Source organism: Dromiciops gliroides, chromosome 6, assembly GCF_019393635.1.
Source record: "Dromiciops gliroides isolate mDroGli1 chromosome 6, mDroGli1.pri, whole genome shotgun sequence".
NCBI classification, from domain to species: Eukaryota; Metazoa; Chordata; class Mammalia; order Microbiotheria; family Microbiotheriidae; genus Dromiciops; species Dromiciops gliroides.
In genome coordinates, this window is record NC_057866.1 from 96,620,857 (window position 1) to 96,644,628 (window position 23,772).

General features: G+C 40.6%; 1 protein-coding gene across 2 annotated transcripts in view; it reads left to right on the forward strand.

Annotated features, from left to right (window-relative positions):
- The first annotated feature begins 3,661 nt into the window (after nt 1-3,661).
- The window catches only part of LETM1 (leucine zipper and EF-hand containing transmembrane protein 1), an 86,304-nt gene continuing 66,193 nt past the window's right edge, over nt 3,662-23,772 (forward strand). Inside the window, exons 1-3 of one of the 2 annotated variants that reach the window (XM_043972563.1) lie at nt 3,662-4,006; nt 15,049-15,106; nt 23,248-23,701. In XM_043972563.1, coding sequence (XP_043828498.1) covers nt 3,916-4,006; nt 15,049-15,106; nt 23,248-23,701 — 603 coding nt within the window. In that variant the 5' untranslated portion in view covers nt 3,662-3,915. The remainder of the gene's footprint in view (nt 4,007-15,048; nt 15,107-23,247; nt 23,702-23,772) is intronic. The other variant, XM_043972561.1, reaches the window with a different exon arrangement.

Genomic DNA, 23,772 nt, shown 5'->3' on the forward strand with positions numbered 1-23,772 from the left:
GAAAAAAAAAAGAAGAAGAAAGGGATTTAAATTTGCATTCTCTGGTGTTCCCCTTTGGGGAAAGAGAGATCGCAATTCCATATTTGCCTAGGTTTACAATAGTTATGCAGGACCCACAGTAAGCCTATGCACAGTGAATCCAAGAACTGGGAAGAGAACACTGATATATAGTCCATGTCCAGCAGTGATTTTACCTGACTTGTGTTATTCTTGATTTTTGCAAGTTCTAGCACTGTGCCTGGCATATAGTATGTGCTTAATAAATGCTTGCTATTATAGCTGCTCTTTTTATGGTGGCAAAGATTTGGAAATTGAGGGGATGCCTATCAATTGGGGGATGGCTGAACAAGCTGTGGTATAGAGATGTAATGGAAGTAATGTATTGTGCTGGAAGAAACAATGAGCAGGTGGATTTCAGAGAAACCTGGAAGGACTTATATGAACTGATGCTGAGATGAGCAGAACCAGGAGAACATTGGACACAGTATTAATAACATTGTGTTTTGATCAACTGTGATAGACTTGACTCTTCTCAGCAATACAATGATCCAAGATAGTTCTGAGGGATTCATGATGGAAAATGCTCTCCAAATCCAGAAAAAAGAACTGTGGAATCTGGATGCAGATTGAACCATACTATTTCTACTTTTTTTGTTTTTGTTTTTTTGAGGTTTTTCCCTCTTGTTCTGATTCTTTTTTCACAGCATGAATAATGTAGAAATATGTTTAATGTGATTATACATATATAACCTATATCATATTGCTTGCTGTCTTGAGGGAGGAGAGGGGAGGGGGGAGGGAGGGAAAAATTGGAACTAGAAATCTTAGAAAAACAAGTGTTGAAAAATCTCTATATGTAACTAGAAAATAATAAAATACTTTTATGATAATATAAATAAATACTATACCCATTTAAAAAAATAAATGCTTGCTGATTTATTGCTTTTTCCTCTTCAGTTCATTTGCACGAGAGACCCAGAGGATCTTGGACTGAGGGAAATCTGAAATGTGTCAGAACCGCCCAGTTCTAGTTGGTTTGGAGAGAGGCACCAGCATATAACCCCCAATGGGTTTGGTAGCCCACCTTTCCATTTGGAGTTACTAGAGAATTAAAAGGAATTTTTAACCCTAAACCAGGAAGTGTTATAGAACACCAGGCCACACCTAGCCCACGAGCTAAGCACGGGCCTTGGACTTGGAACAGAGTCATAGTCCCTGTCCCTAAGTACTGAGAGGATCAAAGACCAATTAAATGCCTTTGGGCTCTATTTGTTAGCCAGCTACACTTAGTTTCCCTAACCTTGGCCCCAGGACCAAAGAATTTCCAAAGAAAGAAAAAGGTCACACCCAGTTAAGATTTGGGGAACTGCCAGACTACTTTAGCTACTGTGATATGAGTGTGACAAGGGCCTGCCTTTACTAAAAGATCCACCATTTAGGGATTCTGGACTAAAGGTGAGATGGCCACTCCTCTTACCAGACGAGGTCTATATTTGAAGACAGGGTTGAAAAGCAGAAGCTATAGACCAGTCAGTCAATAAACACTTATAAAGTGCCTACTATGTGCCAGGCACTATCTTAAAGTAGTCTGGCAGTTCCCCAAATCTTAACTGGGTGTGACCTTTTTCTTTCTTTGGAAATTCTTTGGTTGTGGGGCCAAGGTTGGGGAAACTAAGTGTAGCTGGCTAACAAGTAGAGCCCAAAGGCATTTAATTGGTCTTTGATCCTCTCAGTATTTAGGGACAGGAACTCTGACTCTGTTCCAAGTCCAAGGCCCGTGCTTAGCTCGTGGGCTAGGTGTGGCCTGGTGTTCTATAACACTTCCTGGTTTAGGGTTAAAAATTCTTTTTAATTCTCTAGTAACTCCAAATGGAAAGGTGGGCTATCAAACCCATTGGGGGTTATATGCCTAGAGTAGCAATGCTTAGCAGTAATCGGGACTTTATGCTGTGTACTGACTGCAAGAGGCTGCCAGACTCCCTAGACGAATGGAAACAGCATCATCTAACCAGACAACATTAGAGGCTCTGCAATGGCTCCTCCAGCCAGGTGTTATGGTTGCAGCCACTCTTCCCACTGCTGTGCATGTATTCGTTAATAATAACAGCTAGCATCTACATAGCTCTTTAGGGTTTGAAATCCTCACAATCATTGAGTTAGGCCACAAGCACTGATTAGGCTTCAGGCCCTGGTGTCAGGCACACAGTCTAATGAAAAAAAAAAACAACACACCAAAACCTGCATAAAAGCACTATGTATAAACAACATAGAAACAGTAGAGGTTGAAGATGATCCACTGAAAGAAGGTACTAGTTGGGTGCTATTATCTCCATTTTGCACATAAGAAAACAGGCTAGTTGCCCTGGGGTTACTTATTAGGTCACATTCTGTCACAGGGGAAAGGTGTGTGGGTTCCTACATATTCCTCAGTAAAGAATTACAAAATACAGTTAGAACTAAATTGTCTTTTATTTGGAGCTAGTGAAAGTGACCAGGGGTAAGTCATACTGGTGGGTAGGGGGGTGGGAGGTGATTTAGAAACATCCTTCTTCAGAACAGAAGGCAAAAGCTTTTATAGAGGATAGATGGGGTGTCCACTTGAAAACTGGAAAGTTCCCTTTTGGGATGGAGTGGGGAAAGCTTGGATGCTTGTCATATTTCTGAGTCCAGAGGGATTCTTTTGAAATGATGGTCCTGACCTTTGGGGTTATCTCTGTATCCTAGCTCAGGTCAGGTCATGCCTAACTGCCTTTCCTGCTATATTCGTGACCTTAGGTATTACCTATGCTCTATGAGCCTCTGTTTCCTAACCTGAAAAATGGGGAACCTGAACTAGATGACCTTTAAGAACCTTTCTAGGTCTGAATCTTTGATCCTATTTGAATAAATGTCTTTACTTTGAACTAAGTGTATATTACCCCTGATTTTTAAAAGAGGGAGCTCAAGAGCTACGGCTTCTAATGGGGCACAGGTCTTCTGGGAGGCCCCATAGCTCTAGAGAAGGGTGCCCTCTGGAATCAGTTTTCTTAGCTGCAGCCCAGCCCGGTGGATAACGCATATGAGGCTGGGCTTTCAGTAAAGAGTTCAGGAAGACCTGGGTTCCAGATCCTCCGAGTGAGCCCACCAGCAGAGTGAGTGCCCCCAGGCACCTCTTTAGATCGTAACAAGCCAAGGACACACGGATTTGCACGGGTGGAAGGAGCTTCCTATGCCAATGAAATCATAGTTCCTGTCGGCCCTCCCAACCCCCCCCTCCCCCGCCAACTTGCACTACTTATATCATCATGTTACGATGGGTATATCTGAATAAGAGACAGGCCTCTTAACTATGACGCCTTTAGGGAATCCCATTTTGCTTGAAAGCCTACCTCTATTTGGCTCAGTTAGCACCCTACTAAACTACAAGCCCCAGAATTCATTACGGATGATCAGAGCGTGCCTTTCCCCCCAGGAGGCCTTGGGGCTTGGCCCATGGCCTGCTGGGACTTGTAGTCTTCTACTCCGTCTAGCTGGCCCTCTGCTTCCCGCCTCACCTGGCACGAGGCCCGGAGGGGAGGATGGGACCGGGGGTCCGTAGCGAGACTGACCGGGCCCAATGGGAGCGGCGGGGCGGGGTGAGGGGGCGGGAGATGTTGGTGTGTCTCCGCCCCACCCCGCCTCACGCCCTGCGTTGGTCGCTGCCGGGACATGGCGACTGCCGGCGTCGGGGCCTCGAGCTGAGCAGCCACAGCCAACCGCCCCGAGCCAACGGCTAACGTTCGGTTGCTGCCGCCACCGCTGGCGTGCGTGCGTCGTGCGTACGTCGTGCGGGCCGCGAGCCTGCGAGGCCGGGCTGGGCCGGGCCGGGCCGCCGCCGGAGGAACCGGGAGGAGCCAGGAAGCTCGCGACGGAGTCGAGCGAGTCAGTGCCGGGCACATGGCGTCCATCTTACTGAGGAGCTGCTGCGGACGCGGGGCCGTCCGCCTCGCCCGGCCCCACGCCGTTCCCGCCGCCGTCATCTCTAGGGGTAAGCGCCCGGCCGGCCAGCCGGCCGCCTGAGCCTGCCCTTCCGTCGGGGTCACCTGAGGGGAGCAACCTGAGGCGGCCTGTGACCACGGGCGGCCCTCGGGAGGCGGTGACCTTTGTCCCTGTGCTCTTTCCCTGCTCGGGAAGCCATCCCCTCCCTCCTTCCCCGATGCCTTCTGGTGCCCTGCCCTGCGTGCCTCTTCCCATCCTCCCCTGGGCCCCTCCGATGCCCCCCTCTTCCCCTGTGTCTGCCCTCCCCCTTCCCTTTCTCCCCCCCCCCCCCTTTCTCTGCCTACCCTCTCCCAATCTGCCTAGCCACTGCTCACATTGGATCTCTTACCATTACCCCCTGAGTACTCTCTCTCCACTTTCTGCAACTTCTCTTTGGAAAAGCTCTGAGTTCTGGAGGGGATACTCCCTTACCCGTTTCTTCTTGAGAACGTTTGGTCCTCTCCCCCTCCCCCCATTCCCTGTAGCTATCATGACTACTGAAATGGATGCTTGGCAGCACCTTCCCAGATCACCCTCGAAACCATTCGTCACTTGTCCTCTGCCCCCATTCCTCTGCAGCCAGCCCACTGCTTCCTGCTCTGCCACACACACACACGGTGCCAGTTGCCCTGTCCTCTTTGGCAGTTGTATCAACTCACAGTTCTGCCCTGATTCCCTTTTCCCACTCTTTCCTCTGGCTCCACCCATCTCTCCACCTGAACTTTTGTCCCAAACTTCTGGAGGCGTTTTCATCTTTTCCTTTTGCTTCTTTACTGAAGTCAGAGGGTAGTTTAAGTCATTTTTTATTTGTTGACACCTATAGTGGATGCCTCCTGAGGTCTTTTGAAATGAGGGGGTTGTTTTGATGACAAGATTATTCTCTGTAGGCAATATTTTTTGTGATTTAGATTGGGAAGGGATCTTAGAGTTCATCCAGTCCGACTCCCTTATTTTACAGGTGAGGAGACCCTGGGTATTAAGAAGTTAAATGATTTCCCAAGGTCATAAATGGTCCCAAAGTCATTAAGTAAGTGGTAGAGCTCTAAATCCTGGACTTTTTCCATTTTGTAACATACAAGTCTCATAATGTATATTCTTTTTATTTTATTTGGTGAGGCAATTGGGGTTAAGTGACTTGCCCAGGGTCACACAGCTAGTAAGTGTCAAGTGTCTGAGGCCAGATTTGAACTCAGGTCCTCCTGACTCCAGGGCCGGTGCTCTATCCACTGCATCACTTAGCTGCCCCAATGTATATTCTTAATATTAATTCTCTGAACTTCTTGATTAGTGTCATTTCCCCATATTCACTGGTTTTTAGATCCATCAAAATAGTTGAAGATATTTTTTTAAAAAGGGTTTGTTGTTGGTCAGTGTGTCCAACTCTTTGCTGCTCCATTTAGGATTTTCTTGACAAAGATACTGGAGTGGTTTGCTGTTTCTTTCTCTAGTTCATTTTACAGATGAAGAAACTGAGGCAGCCCAGGCTTAAGTGCCTTACCAAAGGTCACACAGCTAGGAAGTGTCTGAGGTCAGATGAGTCTCCAGGCCTGGCTCTCTATTCACTGCAATACCTAGCTGTCTAAAGAGAGTAGTAGAGACAAACATAAATAATAAAGCTTCGTCCTCATAAGTTTCTTAGAATGCTTTATCTGGCTCTTACCTTTCCTTTTATATTTTACTTGGCATCATATTTATAAAAATCTATTCCCCTGTTAGATTGTAAGCTTCCAGAAATGCAGAGATCTGTCATTTTTTATCTTTTTTCATCTTATAGGGTTTTTTTGGTTTGTTTGTTTTTGCGGGGCAATGAAGGTTAAGTGACTTGCCTAGGATCACACAGCTAGTAAGGTCCACCTGAATCCAGGGCCGGTGTTCCCAATCTTTCAGTTTTTGGTAACTTTTTTCTTTTGACAGACAAGAGCATGATTTAAGGGTGAAAGGAAAAACAAATAGCATAGAGATAGTATCTCTCATTTTATAAACAGTAAAGTTTGACAATTAAATCCATTACAAAAGAAAAATAGACAATAGTAAATATAACAATAGTAGGAGATAGCAACTCTCAGTTATCTGAATATGAAATTAACCAAAATGACTAACAATAAGTATTACTAAAAGTATGCAGATTTTAACTGCATATTTAGTAAGTTGGAATTGATATTTGAAAAGAATTAAATTCAGTGCCCAGTAACTTAACATAGGAATTTATATATAGAATGCTCTTTTTAAATGTTTGTTAAAATGAAGTTAAAATACTAGCTGTGCTCTCATGAGAATAAGATTGAAATACCTCTCAGGATTGTTGTGAGGATCAAATGAGAGAGGTCCTATGTAAAAGTCAACTTGTTTTTCTCTTGTATTTCAGAAGTTTATATATGAGGAGTTGTTACTCCATCCACTGGCTTCCTTGTTGAAAATATGAAAGTGTGACCTAACTACTTTATCTTTTATTAGTCCTTGTTAGTGGAAAGAACCCTAGACTTGCTTTTCAGAAAGACCTAGGTTTTGAGACTTAGTGCTGGCCCTTTAGTTAGTTGAGTGGTGGAAAGAACACTGAATTTGGAATCAGAAGACTTGGGTTTACTCCCAGCTCTGTCACTTCACAGGATCATAGTATGCCATGTTTTCAGCTCTCTGATCTCAGGCAAGTCATTTGACTTCTCAGATCATCAGTTTATCTGTCACTACAAAATAGACACATAATCCTTGTACTGGTGTATGAAGAAAGCCTTTGGTTAATCTAAAGCATTAGGGAAATGTGATTTGTTTTTACGTCTTGTAATAGTTTATTTTTATGTTGATGTAAATTTGTTAAAACTGGCCCAGCTCCTTTGACTAGCTTTCATGTTGTTCTGCTACCTGTGTCCAGTGCTGGCCAAGGCAGATCACGAACTCTGGGCAATTATTAGGCTAGTGTCAGCAGTCTCGTGTGAACTCAGGCCTCAGGCCTCGGACTAAATGTATTGCAGTAATATGTGGTTGGAATAGTAGGTTTTTGTGACTCCCAAGTCCCACACTTGACAGGTCCACTGTGCCACCTTCTCCCCAGATCATTTTGTCTATACCAGGAGATAGAATGTAGGCCTAAGTATATAGATATGTGGCAAGGATGATCAACTATATTTGCAGATTCACAGTGGGTTCCCCTTGTAAGTACTGGTGTTGGAGCTTTTACTATATGAGTATATTTTGAGAGAAATGAATTGTAGAGTGATGTTCAGCTCTTGAACTCAGAGCCTCCTCTCATACATATTCTCTCAGGTCCTAGAGTCAACTGATTTTGTGGAGGCAGTGCCTGTGGAGTGTGGCCTGGGACTGGGCCTACAGAGGTGCAGCAGCTGCTAGTATGGATGTGTGTGGATTCTCACTGTTGTCCTGAGATCAGCCTAGCTGAAGGCGAGCAGACATTGAGCAAAGCTAATTGGTTAGCATCATTCGATTTCATTGGTTGACATGACTTGAAGGTGGTCTACATTAAAATGAACTCTGGGGGCAGCTAGGTGTGCAGTGGATAGAGCACTGGCCCTGCATTCAGGAGGACCTGAGTTCAAATCCGGCCTCAGACACTTAACAATTACTAGCTGTGTGATCCCAGGCAAGTCACTTAACCCCGATTGCCTCACCAACACCCCCCCCCCCCCAAAAAAAAAAACAAACCCAAAAAACCACACCAAACAAACAAACAAAAAAATTAACTCTGTGGAGGACATCAGGGAAAAAAATGCAAAAGACCCTCCCTGAAGTTAATCAAGTCCATTATCTTGGTGTGGTTCAATCTCATCAGTCCTTCCCTGATCTTGACAAAAGAATCTGTCCATCCCATTTGTTCCCATGGGTTTGTCCCTGGTGAAGTCCAAGGAAAACTGAACTTTCTGGAATGGGGAGAAGAAAGGACTGAGAAAGTGATTTCTGGATCCAAGAAATCCATTATTAATAATTATTTTCCCACAAATTACAGGAAACTAGATGTGGAAACTACATTTGAATTCAATACCTAAAAAGCTGTTATAAAATGAAATCTGATTAAGTGCAGGCTAACATAGCTTACACATGGGAGAGAAGGAATGTTTAAAGTGAAGTGGGCAGAGTTATAAGTATGTAATGAAATGATGACATCTGGACTGCCCACATGGCACAGTAGCCCTTTGGCCATTTGACTATGATGCCCCTTTTCCTGGGGCTCACTTTTCCCCCCTCCAAACTTCCTTGTTTATATTTAGATACACCCTGCAGTATCTGAAGTCAAAACCATCTTCTATCCTTGTGAGTTATTGCATATTGCCCTCCTTTCCCCTCTAATTGTTTTGTTACAGTTGTTATAGCTTTGGGCATTTGGGGTGGGGACATGGGAGGGAAGTTTGGAAAAGAATAAAGTTGGAAGCCTGTTAGGAAAAAGAGTGTGGGGGCAGCTAGGTGGCGTAGTGGATAGAGGCCCTGGATTTGGGAGGACCTGGGTTCAAATCTGGCCTCAGACACTTGGACACTTACTAGCTGTATGACCCTGGACAAGTCACTTAACCCTCATTGTCCCACCAAAAAAAAAAATAAAATCTACAATTGAAAAAAGAGTGTGGCCAAAACAGGAGCATTTAAATAGAGAATTAAGTTGTCTATCAAGAAAGTAAAACACATGGTGATGAAGTTTTCCTAATTCTGCCTTAGATGGGTCAGGGTCCCTGTGGGACCTTTAGATGAAAGGATTTAGAACTGGGAGAGAGTCTTAAATCACTCTCCAAATATTCACTTCTTCTCCAGTGCCAGCCTTTTGCTAGACTGTAGGGTTACGGTTGGTGGTGGTTGTCATGGGGTGGTGTCTTAAACTGCTTGTGAATTGGATTTAAGTAAGGCAGACATGCATGTGCAAAGTCTTCAGCCTCCCTCTTTTCCTGAATCATGAAGTCCAGTGTCAGAACAAGAGTCAAGATGACTGATAATATTGATGTCTTCAGTGTCTGACCAAACTCTGTGAGCTCCACAGTGCCTATTTCATCTGCCTTCCTGGCTGTTGGAACCAATTGTTCTCATTTTTTCATTTAACCGGGGAAGTCTTCACATGCTTGGGGTAGACATCTCCCTACCTCACTGACTAGTCTGAGGTCTGTTGGTTACCCTCAAGTTGGTTTAACCCTGTCTGCTGAGATGGTTTACCGGGGTCTGGCCAGTGCACATTCTACAGCTTCTTGGAGCCAGAAGGTGAGAATTGGTGACTCAGGTAAACACCAAACATGGATGAGCACCCCTGAAAAGGCCTTCCATCCAAGGTGCTGGTCCTCCTGAACACCCCATATACCTCATGGATACAGGTGTGAAGAATGAAAGATCATCTAGTTCAACCCCATCATTTTACAGAGAAGGAACGTGAAATCCAGTGCTAAGAAATGACAGCCACACAGACAATAAGGACCAGAAGTTGGATTTGAACCAAGGTCCTGTGTTGCCATACCTGGGTTCTTTACATGGCATAGTGGGAAATAAGCTGCTGAGACTATTAGGATTGTTTTAATGTCTATTTTGTAGATTGCAAATTCTTTGATATGAAAAGTTTTGTATTCATGGTTCTGTGGTAATGATTATTTATTGCATCCAGTGCCATAAATAACTCATGAATTGTATTTTTCTGTGACCTGAGTTCCCCAGTCACAGCCCACATATGACAGTGTTAGGCTATCAGCAGTCCAAGAAAATTCTGACTCAGGCTGTCAATTAATGGAGAGTACAGAAAAGTCAACTCTCATTAATTAAGAATAGATGTGGTACAGTGAATAAAGCACCGACCCTAGATTCAGAAGGATCTGAGTTCAAATCCAGTTTCAGACACTTGACACTTATTATCTGTGTGACCCTGGGCAAGACACTTAACACTCATTGCCCCGTGGCCCCCCCCCCCCAAAAAAAAAGAAAGAAAAAAACATATAGATGTGATTTTTAGGAGTGAGATCAGGAGGAGGTGTGGTCCAGACAAGTGATTTCATGTAGAAATGTAGAAAACTCCCACTCATATCCATCGTGATTCAAATTGGCAATTACTACTAATAGAGAGTTGACTGAGATACCAAAAGCTTCAGTGTCTCACCTATGGCTCCATAGCTAGTGTTTGTCCAGAGATTGGACTTGAATCCAGGATTTCTTGACTCTAAGGTCAGCCCAGCCCACTGGTAACATTGCCTCTCAACTTTGGTGATACTATGAATCAAACTGTTTCCCTCTGTCCATGCTTAATGCTTGTGGTACATTTCTTGCTACTGTTTAACACAGTTAACATAGTTTTATCAAGCTATTATTATTCTTGTTTCCTAATGTCACTGTTATAACTAACTCATTCTGTCAGATCTGTTGTCTCCTTTTTTCCCCTTACTTATAATGTCTTTAAAACCTCTTGATTCTTTCATATTTGGGTATTTTTGAGGGCTTACATATACTCAGGGATGTATTTTTTTTTATGTATGAGGTATTTTATTTTTTCCATTACATGTAAAGATAGTTCTCAACTTTTGTTTATACATGCTTTACAATTTCAGATTTTTCTCCCTCCCACCCCTCCCTCCCCCCTCCCCTAGACAGCAGGTAATCTGATATAGGTTATATCTATATATCTCTATACATATACATATAGATATATATATATACACACACACATATATATATACCCATAATAACATTAATCCTATTTCTGCATTAATCCTGTTACAAGAGAAAGAATCAGAGCAGTGATGCAAAACCTCAAAATAGAAAGAAAAAAAAAACCAACAGCACCCAAAACAAAAGAAATAATATGGTTCAATCAGCATCTATACTCCACAGTTCTTTCTTTCTTTTTTTTTCTTGGATTTGGAGATCCTCTTCTATCATGAGTTCCCTGGAACTCTTCTGTACCATTGCATTGGTGAGAAGAATATAGTCCATCACAGTAGGTCAACACTCAATGTTGATGATACTGTGTACAATATTCTTCTGGTTCTGCTCATCTCACTCATCATCAGCTCACGTAAGACCCTCCAGGTTTCTCTGAACTCTTCCTGCTCATCATTTCTTATAGCACAATAGTATTCCATTGTATTCATATACCACAACTTGTCCAGCCATTCCCCAATTGATGGGCACCCCCTCAACTTCCAATTCCTTGCTACCACGTAAAGAGCAGCTATAAATATTTTTGTACATGTGGGTCTACTCAGGGATGTATTGACCTATTAGTATTGGATCCCATTTAATTCCTTGGAATATGGCAGATATTTGGACACTTGTTCTCTATTGAGTGTCTGCTATGTATGAGATGATGTGCTCGGTGCTGGAGAGACAAAGCAAGGTAAAAACAAACACAAACCAGTCTCTGCCCTCTAGGAGCTCGAGCACTAGGGGGGGAGACAAAATGCAAACAGTTCTTTACAAACAAGGTGGAGATGATCTGCTAAGCACTGGAAATACAAGAAGAGACAAAAGACTGCCCTCAAAGAGCTTACAATCTAGTAAGGAAGATAACATGCAAAAATATGTACAAAGCAAACTATAGAGGATAAATAGGAGCTAATTAAAAGAGGGAAGACACTAGAATTGAGAGGGATTGGGAAGACTTCCTGTAGAAGATGGGTTTTTTACCTGGAACTTAGAAAAATCCAGGGAGGTCAGTAGTCAGAGCTGAGGAGGGAGTGCATTCTGGGCATGGGGGACAGCCAGAGCAAACATCAGTTTCTCTTCGTTCCTGGAGGTGATAGGGAGCCACTTCAGTTGATTAAAGAGGGAATGACATAGACCTTTCCTTTAGGAGGAAGAGTTTGACATTTGAGTGCAGGAAGAAATAGAAAGGGAAGGACTTATGGAAGGATGGGTGCTTTAATTTTGACCATATGGTACCAGTATTTTGTCTTATTTGATCAGAATTTTCTTGCCTTTCAATGTTGTCTTTATTAAATTCAGATTATTTTCTTTTTAAAAAATGAACTTAACAGATATCAACAATGTTTCAGTATCTAAAGAACAGAAAGAGGGTTGCACATGAAATTGTGAATTTCTGTTGTGTACATTGACAAAAGGATGACTTTGAACTCTACCTAGGATTTGGGTTTTATTTTCCCCATCACATTCTCAGGCTTAGCAGCATTTCTGCCACAGTTCACAGTGTCTGTCTCTGCATTGGGAGCTTTCATAAGGGAAAAAACCCCAAAAAGTGGCTTCAAGGCTCTACAAGAAACTCAGAAAAATCAAGGGCTGGGATTCAAAGACAAAAATAGCTCCAGCTGTCTAGGAGCTCACCTTGTTGCTGGAAGTCCTTCTTTCCCTTTCTTCATGAGCTCAAGAAGTTCCCCTTAGACTTGGGTTTCTTTGGGTTCTTTGGGTTTCTTGTGGTACCTTGAAACCACCTCCCTACCCTCACCATTCCTAAGGCTCCCAGTGCAGAGGCAGACACTGTCAGTTGGTCCAGAAATGCTGCTAAGACTAGTGTTGTGGGGAAATAGGGTAGGGGGTTTGGGGTTCTTAGAAATTCCTCTTTAAAGAATTACACCCTCTTGCACACAAATCCAATAGAATAAGATAATAGTTTATTTAGGGGCTGGGGAAGGGAAACCAAGAGAGAAATCCTTGGACTTCTCATTGGGAGAAGGCATGGCACAGAGCATGGCTCTGAGATGCCAGTCTCCTTGAGCCAGAGACAGGCAGATACTTTTTAAAAAAAAGTATTTTATTATTTTCCAGTTACATGTAGAGATAGCTTTCAGCATTTGTTTACATAAGATTTCCAATTTCCAATTTTTCTCCCTCCCCTCCTCCCCCAGACAGTAGGCAATCTGAGATATATAGGTATGTGTGTGTGTGTATGTATGTATGTATGTATATGTGTATACACACATACACATATACATACACACAAATACACATACATAACAACATTAAACATTTCTGCATCAGTCATGCTATAAGAGAAGAATCAGAACAATAAGGAAAAACCTCAAAATAGAAAAACAACAGCACCCAAAACAAAAGAAATAGTATAGTTCAATCAACATCCACATTACATATTTTTTTTTCTGGATTTGGAGAGCCTTTTCCATCATGAGTCCCCTGGAACTCTCTTGTACCATTGTATTGGTGAGAAGAATCCAGTCCATCACAGTTGTTCAACACACAATGTTGATGATACTGTGTATAATGTTCTTCTGATTCTGCTCATCTCACTCATCATCAGTTCATGCAAGTCCTTCCAGGTTTCTAGGCAGATACTTCTATAGAAGTCCGATGGTGGTCCTATGAGGTGATCGTCTGACTGTGGAAAGTTCTCCTATTGAGGGAGGACCATCCCCCACTGGTGGTGGCTGGAGGAGTTGGGTGAGGGATAGCTGCAAATCTTTCAAGCCATCTCTCTCCTCTGGACACAAAGGCAGCAGCCACACCTAATCTTACTCCCATGGGTGAGGGAGACTGGAATGAAATGTGGGGGTCCTGGAGCTAGCTCAGTCCTGATCAGGTTCCACTTATCTCTTTAGGTGTGTCTGTCCTTTGGTTTAGTTTCTCAAGGAGAAGGTTCTTTGTACCCCAGAGAACTTCTGGGATGCTAGACCCTATAACACTAGGAAGGTTATGGGGAAATCCAAATCCTGTGTGAGGGTCAAGTCACCCTTTTGCCAGGGGGGAATGAAGAGACCCAGACCAGAGTTCCTTTCCTCCTCTCTGTAAGATTACTCGGGGTATTTAGTCAGAATACTTCCTTCTCTCTTCTGGGATGCAAATCTAATTCTGATTAGCTCTATGGAGTAAGATGGAATCTCCCTATCAGAACATACTTTCTGTAGTTTAGGGAGATGACTAGGCTTTGTTCACATTTAATTGAAAATCCAAATGTATTTTCACCTGATATATGTATCAGGTTAAAGAGCAGTGGGTGATTTTGATTTTACTCTTACATAGAGTAGAAGGGGGATGGATATAGCAGCTGGGGGGGAGGGTAGGAATGGGTAAGTTCTTATACTCGGTGTATTAACTAAGACGATAAAATTAATTGTTGGAGGCACTGAGGAATTTCATTGCTGGTGGAATTGTGAAGTAGCTCAGCATTGAGTAAATCGGATAGATGACAAGCATTTATTATTACTTACAGAAGACACAGATGATAGGTAAACTCCAGGAGACAGAAACTTGAAGCTCCCACAGCAGAATTCTGCCTTATCTGAATTTTTTATCTTAATTCTTTGGATTTAGCCCCTGGAAATGCTTGAATTTGCTTAATCCATTTCTGTAGGATGGGTTGATTTCATCAGTGCAGGAGACTCCCTCCATTGGTTAAGGTCACCAAGCTTCTGTTTGTTTGTTTTTGCAGGGCCATGGGGGTTAAGTGACTTGCTCAGGGTCACACAGCTAGTGTCAAGTATCTGAGGCCTTATTTGAACTCAGGTCCTCCTGAATCCTGGGCCAATGCTCTATCCACTGCACCACCTAGCTGCCCCACACCAAGCTTCTGTACTACTCTGAAGTGCCTTAATCTCCAAGAGATGAAGTGACATATTTGTATATGGTCACCTACTGTTAGGTGTGTCAGAGGCAGGTTGTTGTGACTCTTAGGGCAGTATTCTATGCCATTGACCCATGCTGACTTCCTAATAATATTTATTGGATAGAATTAATAAAAATAAGTCACTAATCTTTTTTGATCCTCATAATGGCCTTTTTAGGTAGGTATTATAGCTATTATCACCATTTTACAAATGAGGAAAAAAACCCAGAGAGCTTCAGTGATTGGCTGATGATCACATAGCTAGTTCAAAGCCATTTAAGTTCAGTTTCCTGACTCTAAATCCAGCGGTTTTCCTTTTCACAGGCTGCATCTTTAAGACTCCTGCCTTAGGGAAAGGGGAGGAATTTCATTCTGGACCTCACTTACCTAATTAGACTATGCCATTGTGGGGCTGAATTTCTGAGGATGTTAATGATCTACCTGAAGTAATTTCCCTGTGTTTAACAAACTCCTACCCAATGTTTCAGAACCCTAGACTGTCATTTATTATTCAAACTCCTCCTTAGAGTGGTTGGGATTTAATTTCTTTTCTTTGTTTTTGCTTTTAGGTAGTCTGGGAGACCGTGCTTGTCTTAGTTGTACATCTCTGAGGTTGATAAACCACACGTAAGTAAAAGTTAAATGTGGCATGAAACTTTTTCATAATTCTTTGTTTCTGACAATTTAAGAACACAACAGCAACCTTTGTTTCTTTTCTTGTTTACCCTTTTTTTCTTAATATCTGGAGATGTCATAACATGTTTTCTCATACTACTGAGAATACTTATCAAATGTTTATTTGGGCTTGCTCATTGTTTGATGTGTACTTCCTGTTTTGTTGGATGTGATAAATCAATTATCATAGATACTATATTTGTAACCAAATGAACAAAGCCAAAATTGTGGCCTTTTTTTTTTTTGGTGAGGCAGTTGGGGTTAAGTGACTTGCCTAAGGTCACACAGCTATTAAGTGTTAAGTGTCTGAGGCTGGATTTGAACTCAGGTCTTCCTGACTCCAGGGCCGGTGCTCTATCCACTGTGCCACCTAGCTGCCCCAATTGTGGCCATTTTAAAAAATGTGGCTTTTTTTTAAGTGAGGCAATTGGGGTTAAGTGACTTGCCCAGGGTCACACAGCTAGTAAGTGTTAATTGTCTGAGGCCAGATTTTGAACTCAGGTACTCCTGACTCCAGGGCTGGTGCTCTATCCTCTATGCCACTTAGCTGCCCCAATTGTGGCCATTTTTGATGGATAATCTCCTAGGAAGATGGTAATATTGGCTTGATGACAAAACAATTTCTTAGCCCTAACAGATAATTTCTTTTTAAAAAAAATTATTTCTTTAACATTCTTTTTAAATTTTTGAGTTTGAGATTCTCTTCTTCCCACCCACTGAGAAAGCAAACAATATAATATCAAATACATATGTGAAATCATGCAAAACATTTTCATATTAGACATCACACAAAAAAGCAAAAAGAAAATAAGTGAGAATTATACTTCAGTTTGCACTCAGACTTTATCAGTTCTCTCTGGAGGTAGATAACATTTTTTTCATCATGAGTTCCTTTTTTTAAAGTAATAAACATGTTTGTTTATAGTTTGGGGTTCCAATTTTTATCCTTCCTTCCCTTCCTCCCTTCACCCCTCCCTGAGGCAGTAAGCAGTCAGAAATGGGTTATACTTGTACAGTTATGTAAAATATTACCATATTAGTAATTTTGTACAAGAAAACTTGAATAAAAGAAAAAAATGAAAGAAAGTAAAAAATAGCATGCTTCAGCCTGTGTTCCATCAATATCAGTTCTTTGAAGATGGATAGTATGTTTCATCAATAGTCCTTTGGGATTATCTTGGATTTTTGTATTGTTGGGAATAATTATGTCTTTCACAGTTTTCAAACTATTGCTGTCATTGTAGAACATTCTTTTGGTTCTACTCTCTTCGCTATACATCAGTTCATACAAGTCTTTCCAGGCCTCTCTAAAATCGCCCTGCTTGTCATTTCACAATAATATTCCATCACCATCATATATCACAGCCTGTTTAGCCATTCCCCAATTAATGGGCATTCTTTTGATTTCCAATCCTTAGTCACCACAAAAAGAGCTGCTATACATATTTTTGTACAAATAGGTCTTTTTCTCTTTTTTGGAGATGTCTTTGGGATATAAACCTAGCAGTGATATTGTTGGATCAAAGGGTATGCTCAGTTCTATAGCCCTTTGGGCATAGTTACAAATTGCTCTCCAGAATGGTTGGAACTTTTCACAACTCTGCCAGCAGTGGATTAGTGTCTCAGCTTTCCCACATCCCCTCCAAGATCCAATATTTTCCGTTTTTGTTAAATTGTCTTGGATAACTATTGATCAGATTAACCAAGTCTTTCACAGTTGATCATGATTATAACATTGCTGTTATTTTGTACAATTATCTCCTGGTTCTTCTCACTTCACCTTGCATCGGTTCATATAGATCTTGCCATATTTTTTCTGAAAGTACTCCCCTTGTCATTTCATATAGCACGGTAGTATTCCATCACAATCATATACCACAGCTTGTTTAGCTATTCCCTAATTGATGAGCAGCCCCTCAATTTCTAATTCTTTGCCACCTCAAAAAGAACCACTATAACTTTTTGTGTATCTATAGGTCCTTTTCCTTTTCCTTTGATCTCATTGGGATACAGACCTGGTGGTATTTGCTGGATAAAAGGGTATGCACTGTATCCATACTCTTTGGGTAGAGTTCCAGATTATTCTCTAGAAGTTGATCAGTTCACTACTCCACCACCAGTTAATTAATCTCCCTCCCACCCCCTAGCATTTGTCAATTTTAATAGGTGTGAGGTGGTAGGTGTCTGGTGTATAGTCAGGGTAGCTCATAAATGAATGAGATCCAGAATGTTTAGGCCTATTGATCTCAGTGAGGACAGCCAGGACATAACTATAATTTTCACTTCCCTGAGGGATATAATAGCCCTGACCTTCCATGCATATATCTGAGATAATTCTAATTAATTCCTAGGGTAAGGTAGAAGAGTTGGCGTACATTTGAGCTAGTTCCTCTGATATACCCTCTGATTCTCTGAAGGATATGACAGGCAAACAGTGCCATCCAAGTCACAGTTCATACAGTGTCAGATGGATTATCCTATCTAGGTCTGAGATGGCTTTGTAAGATGGTTATAGTTTCATGAATTAAGGAATTCATGAGATTGGGCTGAAGTTTACTTTTACTTAGTACTTTATTACTGGTATATCAATTTTATGGGCATTAAAAATATTTGACAGGTTTTACATTTAAAATATTCCAAAGAATAAACTTTTTAATTACCTGCAAACATAAAATTGCCAACTATCCTATGTATTCCTTAAAATAGTTCTGTTAAAGATTTCCCTTCAGTTATAGCATAACTGAAGAAAGAAACTTTTTACTGGTTTGAATTAATATATTCACCAGTCTGAATAAAGCCATTCTTTTAAAAAGCTCACTAATTCAGATTGGCCTTTGCCATAATTAGGCTGAATTAACAAAGTTTTAACTGTGCCACTTAAACTTCTCATCTTTTTCCTTCTTCAATGAAAATGCTTTTGCTAGCATTCTTTATCTTTCCTGGATGAATAATTAATAGACATTTTTTAAATCAAAGCTCTTTCTTTAAAATATTAACACTGTGATCAGTCTATTATGATATTTAATCAAATTTCAGTTGAGAAGTTTGCTAATAATAATTTGTTATAAAGAAAGGGATATTTAGTTTTCCCATTCTCAAGTAACTTAAAAAAATACAGTTTTTAAAGAAATATATAACAGGGCTTCACTGTAAGTTTTAATATGGTTGTTTGCTGAGTTCCCTGTGTGACCCTAATAGATGTATCATCAGATCATTGTAGAGAGGATCAATCTGTAAATTCATTTTCCTTTAGATTCTACCTTTAGTTTTAAAAAAATGCATTATCTGAACTAGCGTTTGATATTTTGAAATTTATTTCCTCTTATCTCTAACAATGTATTATTCTGGTAGGTAGCATAAAATGTGACCATTAGAATTTGAGGGTAAAATGACCTTATAATCATAATTCTTGCAAAATAAATTGGGCCATTTTGTAGTCCTTCATCTGCAGTACTTCATGATTTGTGTTGCATAGCAGCTTCATTTTTTGATTGAACAATTCATACTGAAATGCTGAATTCTGAAACTGGAGCTTAGAGATAAGATTAATTAAAAATTAATTTCATTTTAAGAGTTCTACAAAAGTATAAGAAAAAAGTATGGTCAGTCATTATTTTTGTTAATAGGTAATAGATATTGAACAAATATTGATTGAGCATGTACATCCACATACATACCATGAATAGCAGAAATTATAATAACTTGAGGTAGTGTTGCAGTTTACAAAGCTGTTTCTCAGACCAACTCCTAGAGTAGTATGGAAGCTTATGCTTCAAAGAAGCAAAAGGAAAAAAAAGCCCTATATCAGAAAATTTTTTTTTAGCAGCACTTTTGCAGTAAGAAAAAACCAGAAGCAAAATGGGCATCCATTGATTGGAGAATGACTGAACAAATTGTGGGCTATTTATGCTGTAAGAAATGTGGAATATGAGGAATTCAGAGAAATATGAGAAGATTTGAATAAACTAAATTACAGAGTGAAGGAAACAGAAGTAGGACTACACTAATGTAAAAGAAAAGAATAGGAAAATGAAGAATAAGTCTGGATAATTATGTAATTATAAAGCCTAGTCATGGGCCCACAGAAAAGGTAAAGAATATGCTTCCTTCCTTTTCTTGGAAAACCTGGGGGCTGCATGTGGAATGTGTCATCATTGTGTGTGTTAGTTTTATGTTACAAGGGAAGGCTCAGTGGGTGGGGGGGTGTATATCTGGAAATGATTAATACTAAAAGAGGTATTATTAATAAAACTAAATTGACATTTAAAAATTTTAATGATCTGAAATGGATGTTTCAAAACACACTTCCAAATTCTAAGATTAAAAAATGATCATTTATCAAAGTGTGGATTTAGAGAATCAATATAATAGGAAGAGGGGGCAGCTAGGTGGCTCAGTGGATAGAGCACCAGCCCTGAATTCAGGAGGACCTGAGTTCAAATCTGGCCTCAGACACTTGACACTTACTAGCTGTGTGATCCCAGGCAAGTCACTTAACCCTCATTGCCCCACAAAAACAAAACAAAACAAAACAAAATATATATTAGGAAGAGTTTGCTGAAGTATTTTTCTTTATAACCAGTACCTGAGTTTGGGACATTAATGATCTTAGTTTGAAAGTCCTGTGGTAAGGGCAAAGGATTTTTGAAAGGATCTTATGCACCCTGTCAGAGCTGGTGCTAAGCATTTTTTATATTTTAATTTTTTTCCAATTATATGTAAAGATTTTTAACATTTAAAAAACTTTTTGAGTTCCAAATTCTCTCCCTCTTCTTTCCTCTCATTAAAAAGGCAAGCAATTTGATATGTTATTCATGTGCAGCCATGTAGAACATATTTCCATATTAGTCATGTTATGAAAGAAAACATCCCTCAACCCAAGAAAAATAAAGTTTAAAAAAATACCCTTGCTTCTGTCCGAATTTAGACTCTTATTAAGTAGACAGCATTTTTTCATCAAGAGTTCTTTATAATTGTTATATCATTGTATTGCTAAGAATAGCTAAGTCAGTCATTCACAGTTTATTATCATACAATATCATGTTTACTGTGTACAATGTTCTCCTGGTTCTGCTCACTTCACTCTGCATCAGTTCATGTAAATCTTCCCAGGTTCTTCTGAAAGCATCCTGCTCATCTTTTTTTTTTGCGGGGCAACAGGGGTTAAGTGACTTATCCAGGGTCACACAGCTAGCAAGTGTCAAGTGTCTGAGGACGGATTTGAACCCAGGTCTTCCTGAATCCAGGGCCAGTACTCTATCCACTGTGCCACCTAGCTGCCCCACCTGCTCATCATTTTTTATGGCATAATAGTGTTCCATCACAATCATGTACCACAACTTGTTCAGCCATTCCCCAATTGATGGGCATTCCCCATAATTTCCAATTCTTTGCTACCACAAAAAGAGCTGCTAAAAATATTTTTGTACATACAGGTCTTCCTTCCTTCCTTCCTTCCTTCCTTCCTTCCTTCCTTCCTTCCTTCCTTCCTTCCTTCCTTCCTTCCTTCCTTCCTTCCTTCCTTCCTTCCTTCCTTCCTTCCTTCCTTCCTTCCTTCCTCCCTCCCTCCCTCCCTCCCTCCCTCCCTCCCTCCCTCCCTCCCTCCCTCCCTCCTTCCCTCCCTCCCTCCTTCCCTCCCTCCTTCCCTCCCTCCTTCCCTCCCTCCTTCCTTCCCTCCCTCCCTTTCTCTCTCACAGCACTTTGGGATACAGACCTAGTAGTGGTGCTAAGCGTTCTTGAGAGGTGAAGAGATCCTCAACTAGAATGGCATTTGAGGAAACAGAATGGGACCAGATACAAGAGAACTTTTAGGTAGAGTGGACAAGCCAGGACAATGGATTGGATATGAGAAGTGAAGATGAGTGGAGGCCACTTTTGATGTTATGAACCTTTGTGAGTGCCAGGATGGTTGTACACTTAGAGAAATAGATTTCTGGTTAGGAAGTTAGGATCAGAGGTTTTAGATTAAATAGGGAGAAGGAAAACCAAAAGGCCCTTCCCCTTTTCTGTTATGAGGAGAAAGAATAGAGCTTTTTAGTTCACATGAGGCCTTATCTAAATCTGGCTTTATTTTGAGAGATGTTGAAGGATCTTTCTGAGGAAGAAAGGAAGAGTAAGGCTATGACTAAAAGTGTGATACAAAGGTGAAAGGCATGAAGTAGTGGTGCCATGACAAGCCAGAACTATTGCTGCCTGTACATGAATGGCCCTGGAGATTTCCCATCCTAAGTGAAGTTTTAGAGTCTTTTTTTTTTTTGGTGAGGCAATTGGGGTTAAGTGACTTGCCCAGGGTCACACAGCTAGTAAGTGTCAAGTGTCTGAGGCTGGATTTGAACTCAGGTCCTCCTGACTCCTGGGCCTATCCACTTCAGGGCTCTATCCACTTCACCACCTAGCTGCCCCATAGTTTGAGTCTTTATGTTTCTCTAGCTTTAGAATAGTACTTGGGATGTTATTAAGTAGTAACTGATAACAAGTAAGCCAAGCGGTGAAATACTTACATTCTTTCTTTTCATTCTTGTTCTTTATTGTGTTTTTCTTTTAAATTTCATTTTTATTGAAACTAGTTATATAAGTACAAAGTTTTTTTTTTAAATAATTATGTTTTTGTAGAAAAATATTTATCTTATTATGCTTTAATCTTGCTTATGAAATCACCAATGCTTGGGAATTGCTGAGCTGCAGAAGTGGTACTTGGCACTACTGTCACTTGGTGATATCTACTAGCATTCTAGACATACGGGTTAGAAGGAAATGATGAGTGTCTGGATACCCATTTTGAAATACTAACCCATTAAATCACAAATATTACTTCTGTATGAAGTTTTTTCCCTATCTTTATCTTTTTATTCTGGAATAGGATGAGGTTACATGCAATCAGCATGTCATCCACAAACTGAAATATCTGGAGGACCTCCTTATAGGAAATTCCTCTTCAGTTTGGATTTTGCACCAGATCTTTTTGGTAACAATGGTGAACTTAAATACTTTGTTGAGAAAGAGACTTTTAAGGCATTAAACTATTAATGATGTATAGGTGTGAAGCTTCTGTGTGTGGGTTTTTTTTTGTTTTTGTTTTTTTTTTGTGAGGCAATGGGGGTTAAGTGACTTGCCCAGGGTCACACAGCTAATAAGTGTTAAGTGCCCGAGGCTGGATTTGAACTCAGGTCCTCCTGACTCCAGGGCCGGTGCTCTATCCACTGCTCCACCTAGCTGCCCCCCGTGTGTGTGTTTTAAAAACAAGTTTTTGCTCTTATTTTTTGCTTCTGAACATAATTTTCTAATTTTTATTTATCTATGACTCTTACCTATGATGAACTTTGCATTGAGGTCAAGTATCAAAGTACTAATTGATTTCATTTGGAGGGTCTTAGGGGGTGGTGGTGAGGTCTAAAGATATTTGAACCTCAAAAGAGAAAAACAACAGCAAGAAAGGTTGAATTTTTTTAGTGCCAAATTACAGAAAGAAAGATCCTTCCCCCTTTTTTTGTAGAATTGAGTGTGGGGAGATTTTGGAGTCTAAATGGCTGCTGAGAATCCCACAGTCAGAGCCTACCTATTGGACATAAAGATAAGTTTGATTTATACATTTTGGGGATACCTTGGTTTAGGAGGAAGAGGAAAACCTCTTGGATGTAGATCAATCTCACAATCCTATCTTCATTGGTTATGTGTCTTAACCAATTGAGCTAGCCAACTGGACCACTTGGCTTTTCCTTTGGTTTAAGCTCTGCAGGAAGCAACAATTCAAATATTTGTAAACAGGTCACCTTGAGGCTAGAGACTACAAAATTTCCCTTGAATATTATTTATATAAATTTATGGTAGTAGAAAAATTGTTTGTTTCTTCACTCAAGGGATCTTTTCAGTAAATAGTTTACAATGAATAACTGAAGACATTTTAACCTGAAGCACTTAGTATGTTGTTGTCTTAACTGATTTTAATGTTATTTGTCTAGAGCCACTTTATACAGGTATTTTTGGACAAAATATGGTGTATTGCCTTGCTATATCTGTATATAGTTTTTAGATCATAAGTCAAATTCCTTGATTGCTCACTGCTTTCTCTCTCTGTTCTTTCTCTCTTTTTAAAGGAATATTAAGTTTGGTTGTTGCACTCATGTCCACCCTGTTTACATTTCCTTCAAAAGTGATCACTTAAATCGTTGGACTAAAAGATCCGAACAAACATATATGGTAATAAGATCTCCTGAATCATGGACGCCTCTTTCCAGTTTTCGCTCTCTGGAGCCTCCATACATTTCTGTGCGGTGCTTGCATTCTTCTTGTCCCCTTCGAGATGACTCAGTAGTGGAAAAGTCCCTGAAGTCTATTAAGGATAAAAATAAGAAGCTTGAAGAAGGTGGGCCTGTCTACAGCCCTACTGTAGAGGCACCTGTGAAGAAATCACTTGTTCAGAAGGTTGTGGATGAATTGAAGCACTACTATCATGGCTTTCGGTTGTTGTGGATTGACACAAAGATTGCCGCAAGGACACTTTGGCGAATTCTCCATGGTAGCACCTTATCTCGGAGGGAGCGCAGACAGGTAACCGAGAGTCAGTGTCTTTGATTACTTGTGTTGGATTTTGCTTGATTTCATGTTGCTTTAAGGGTTAG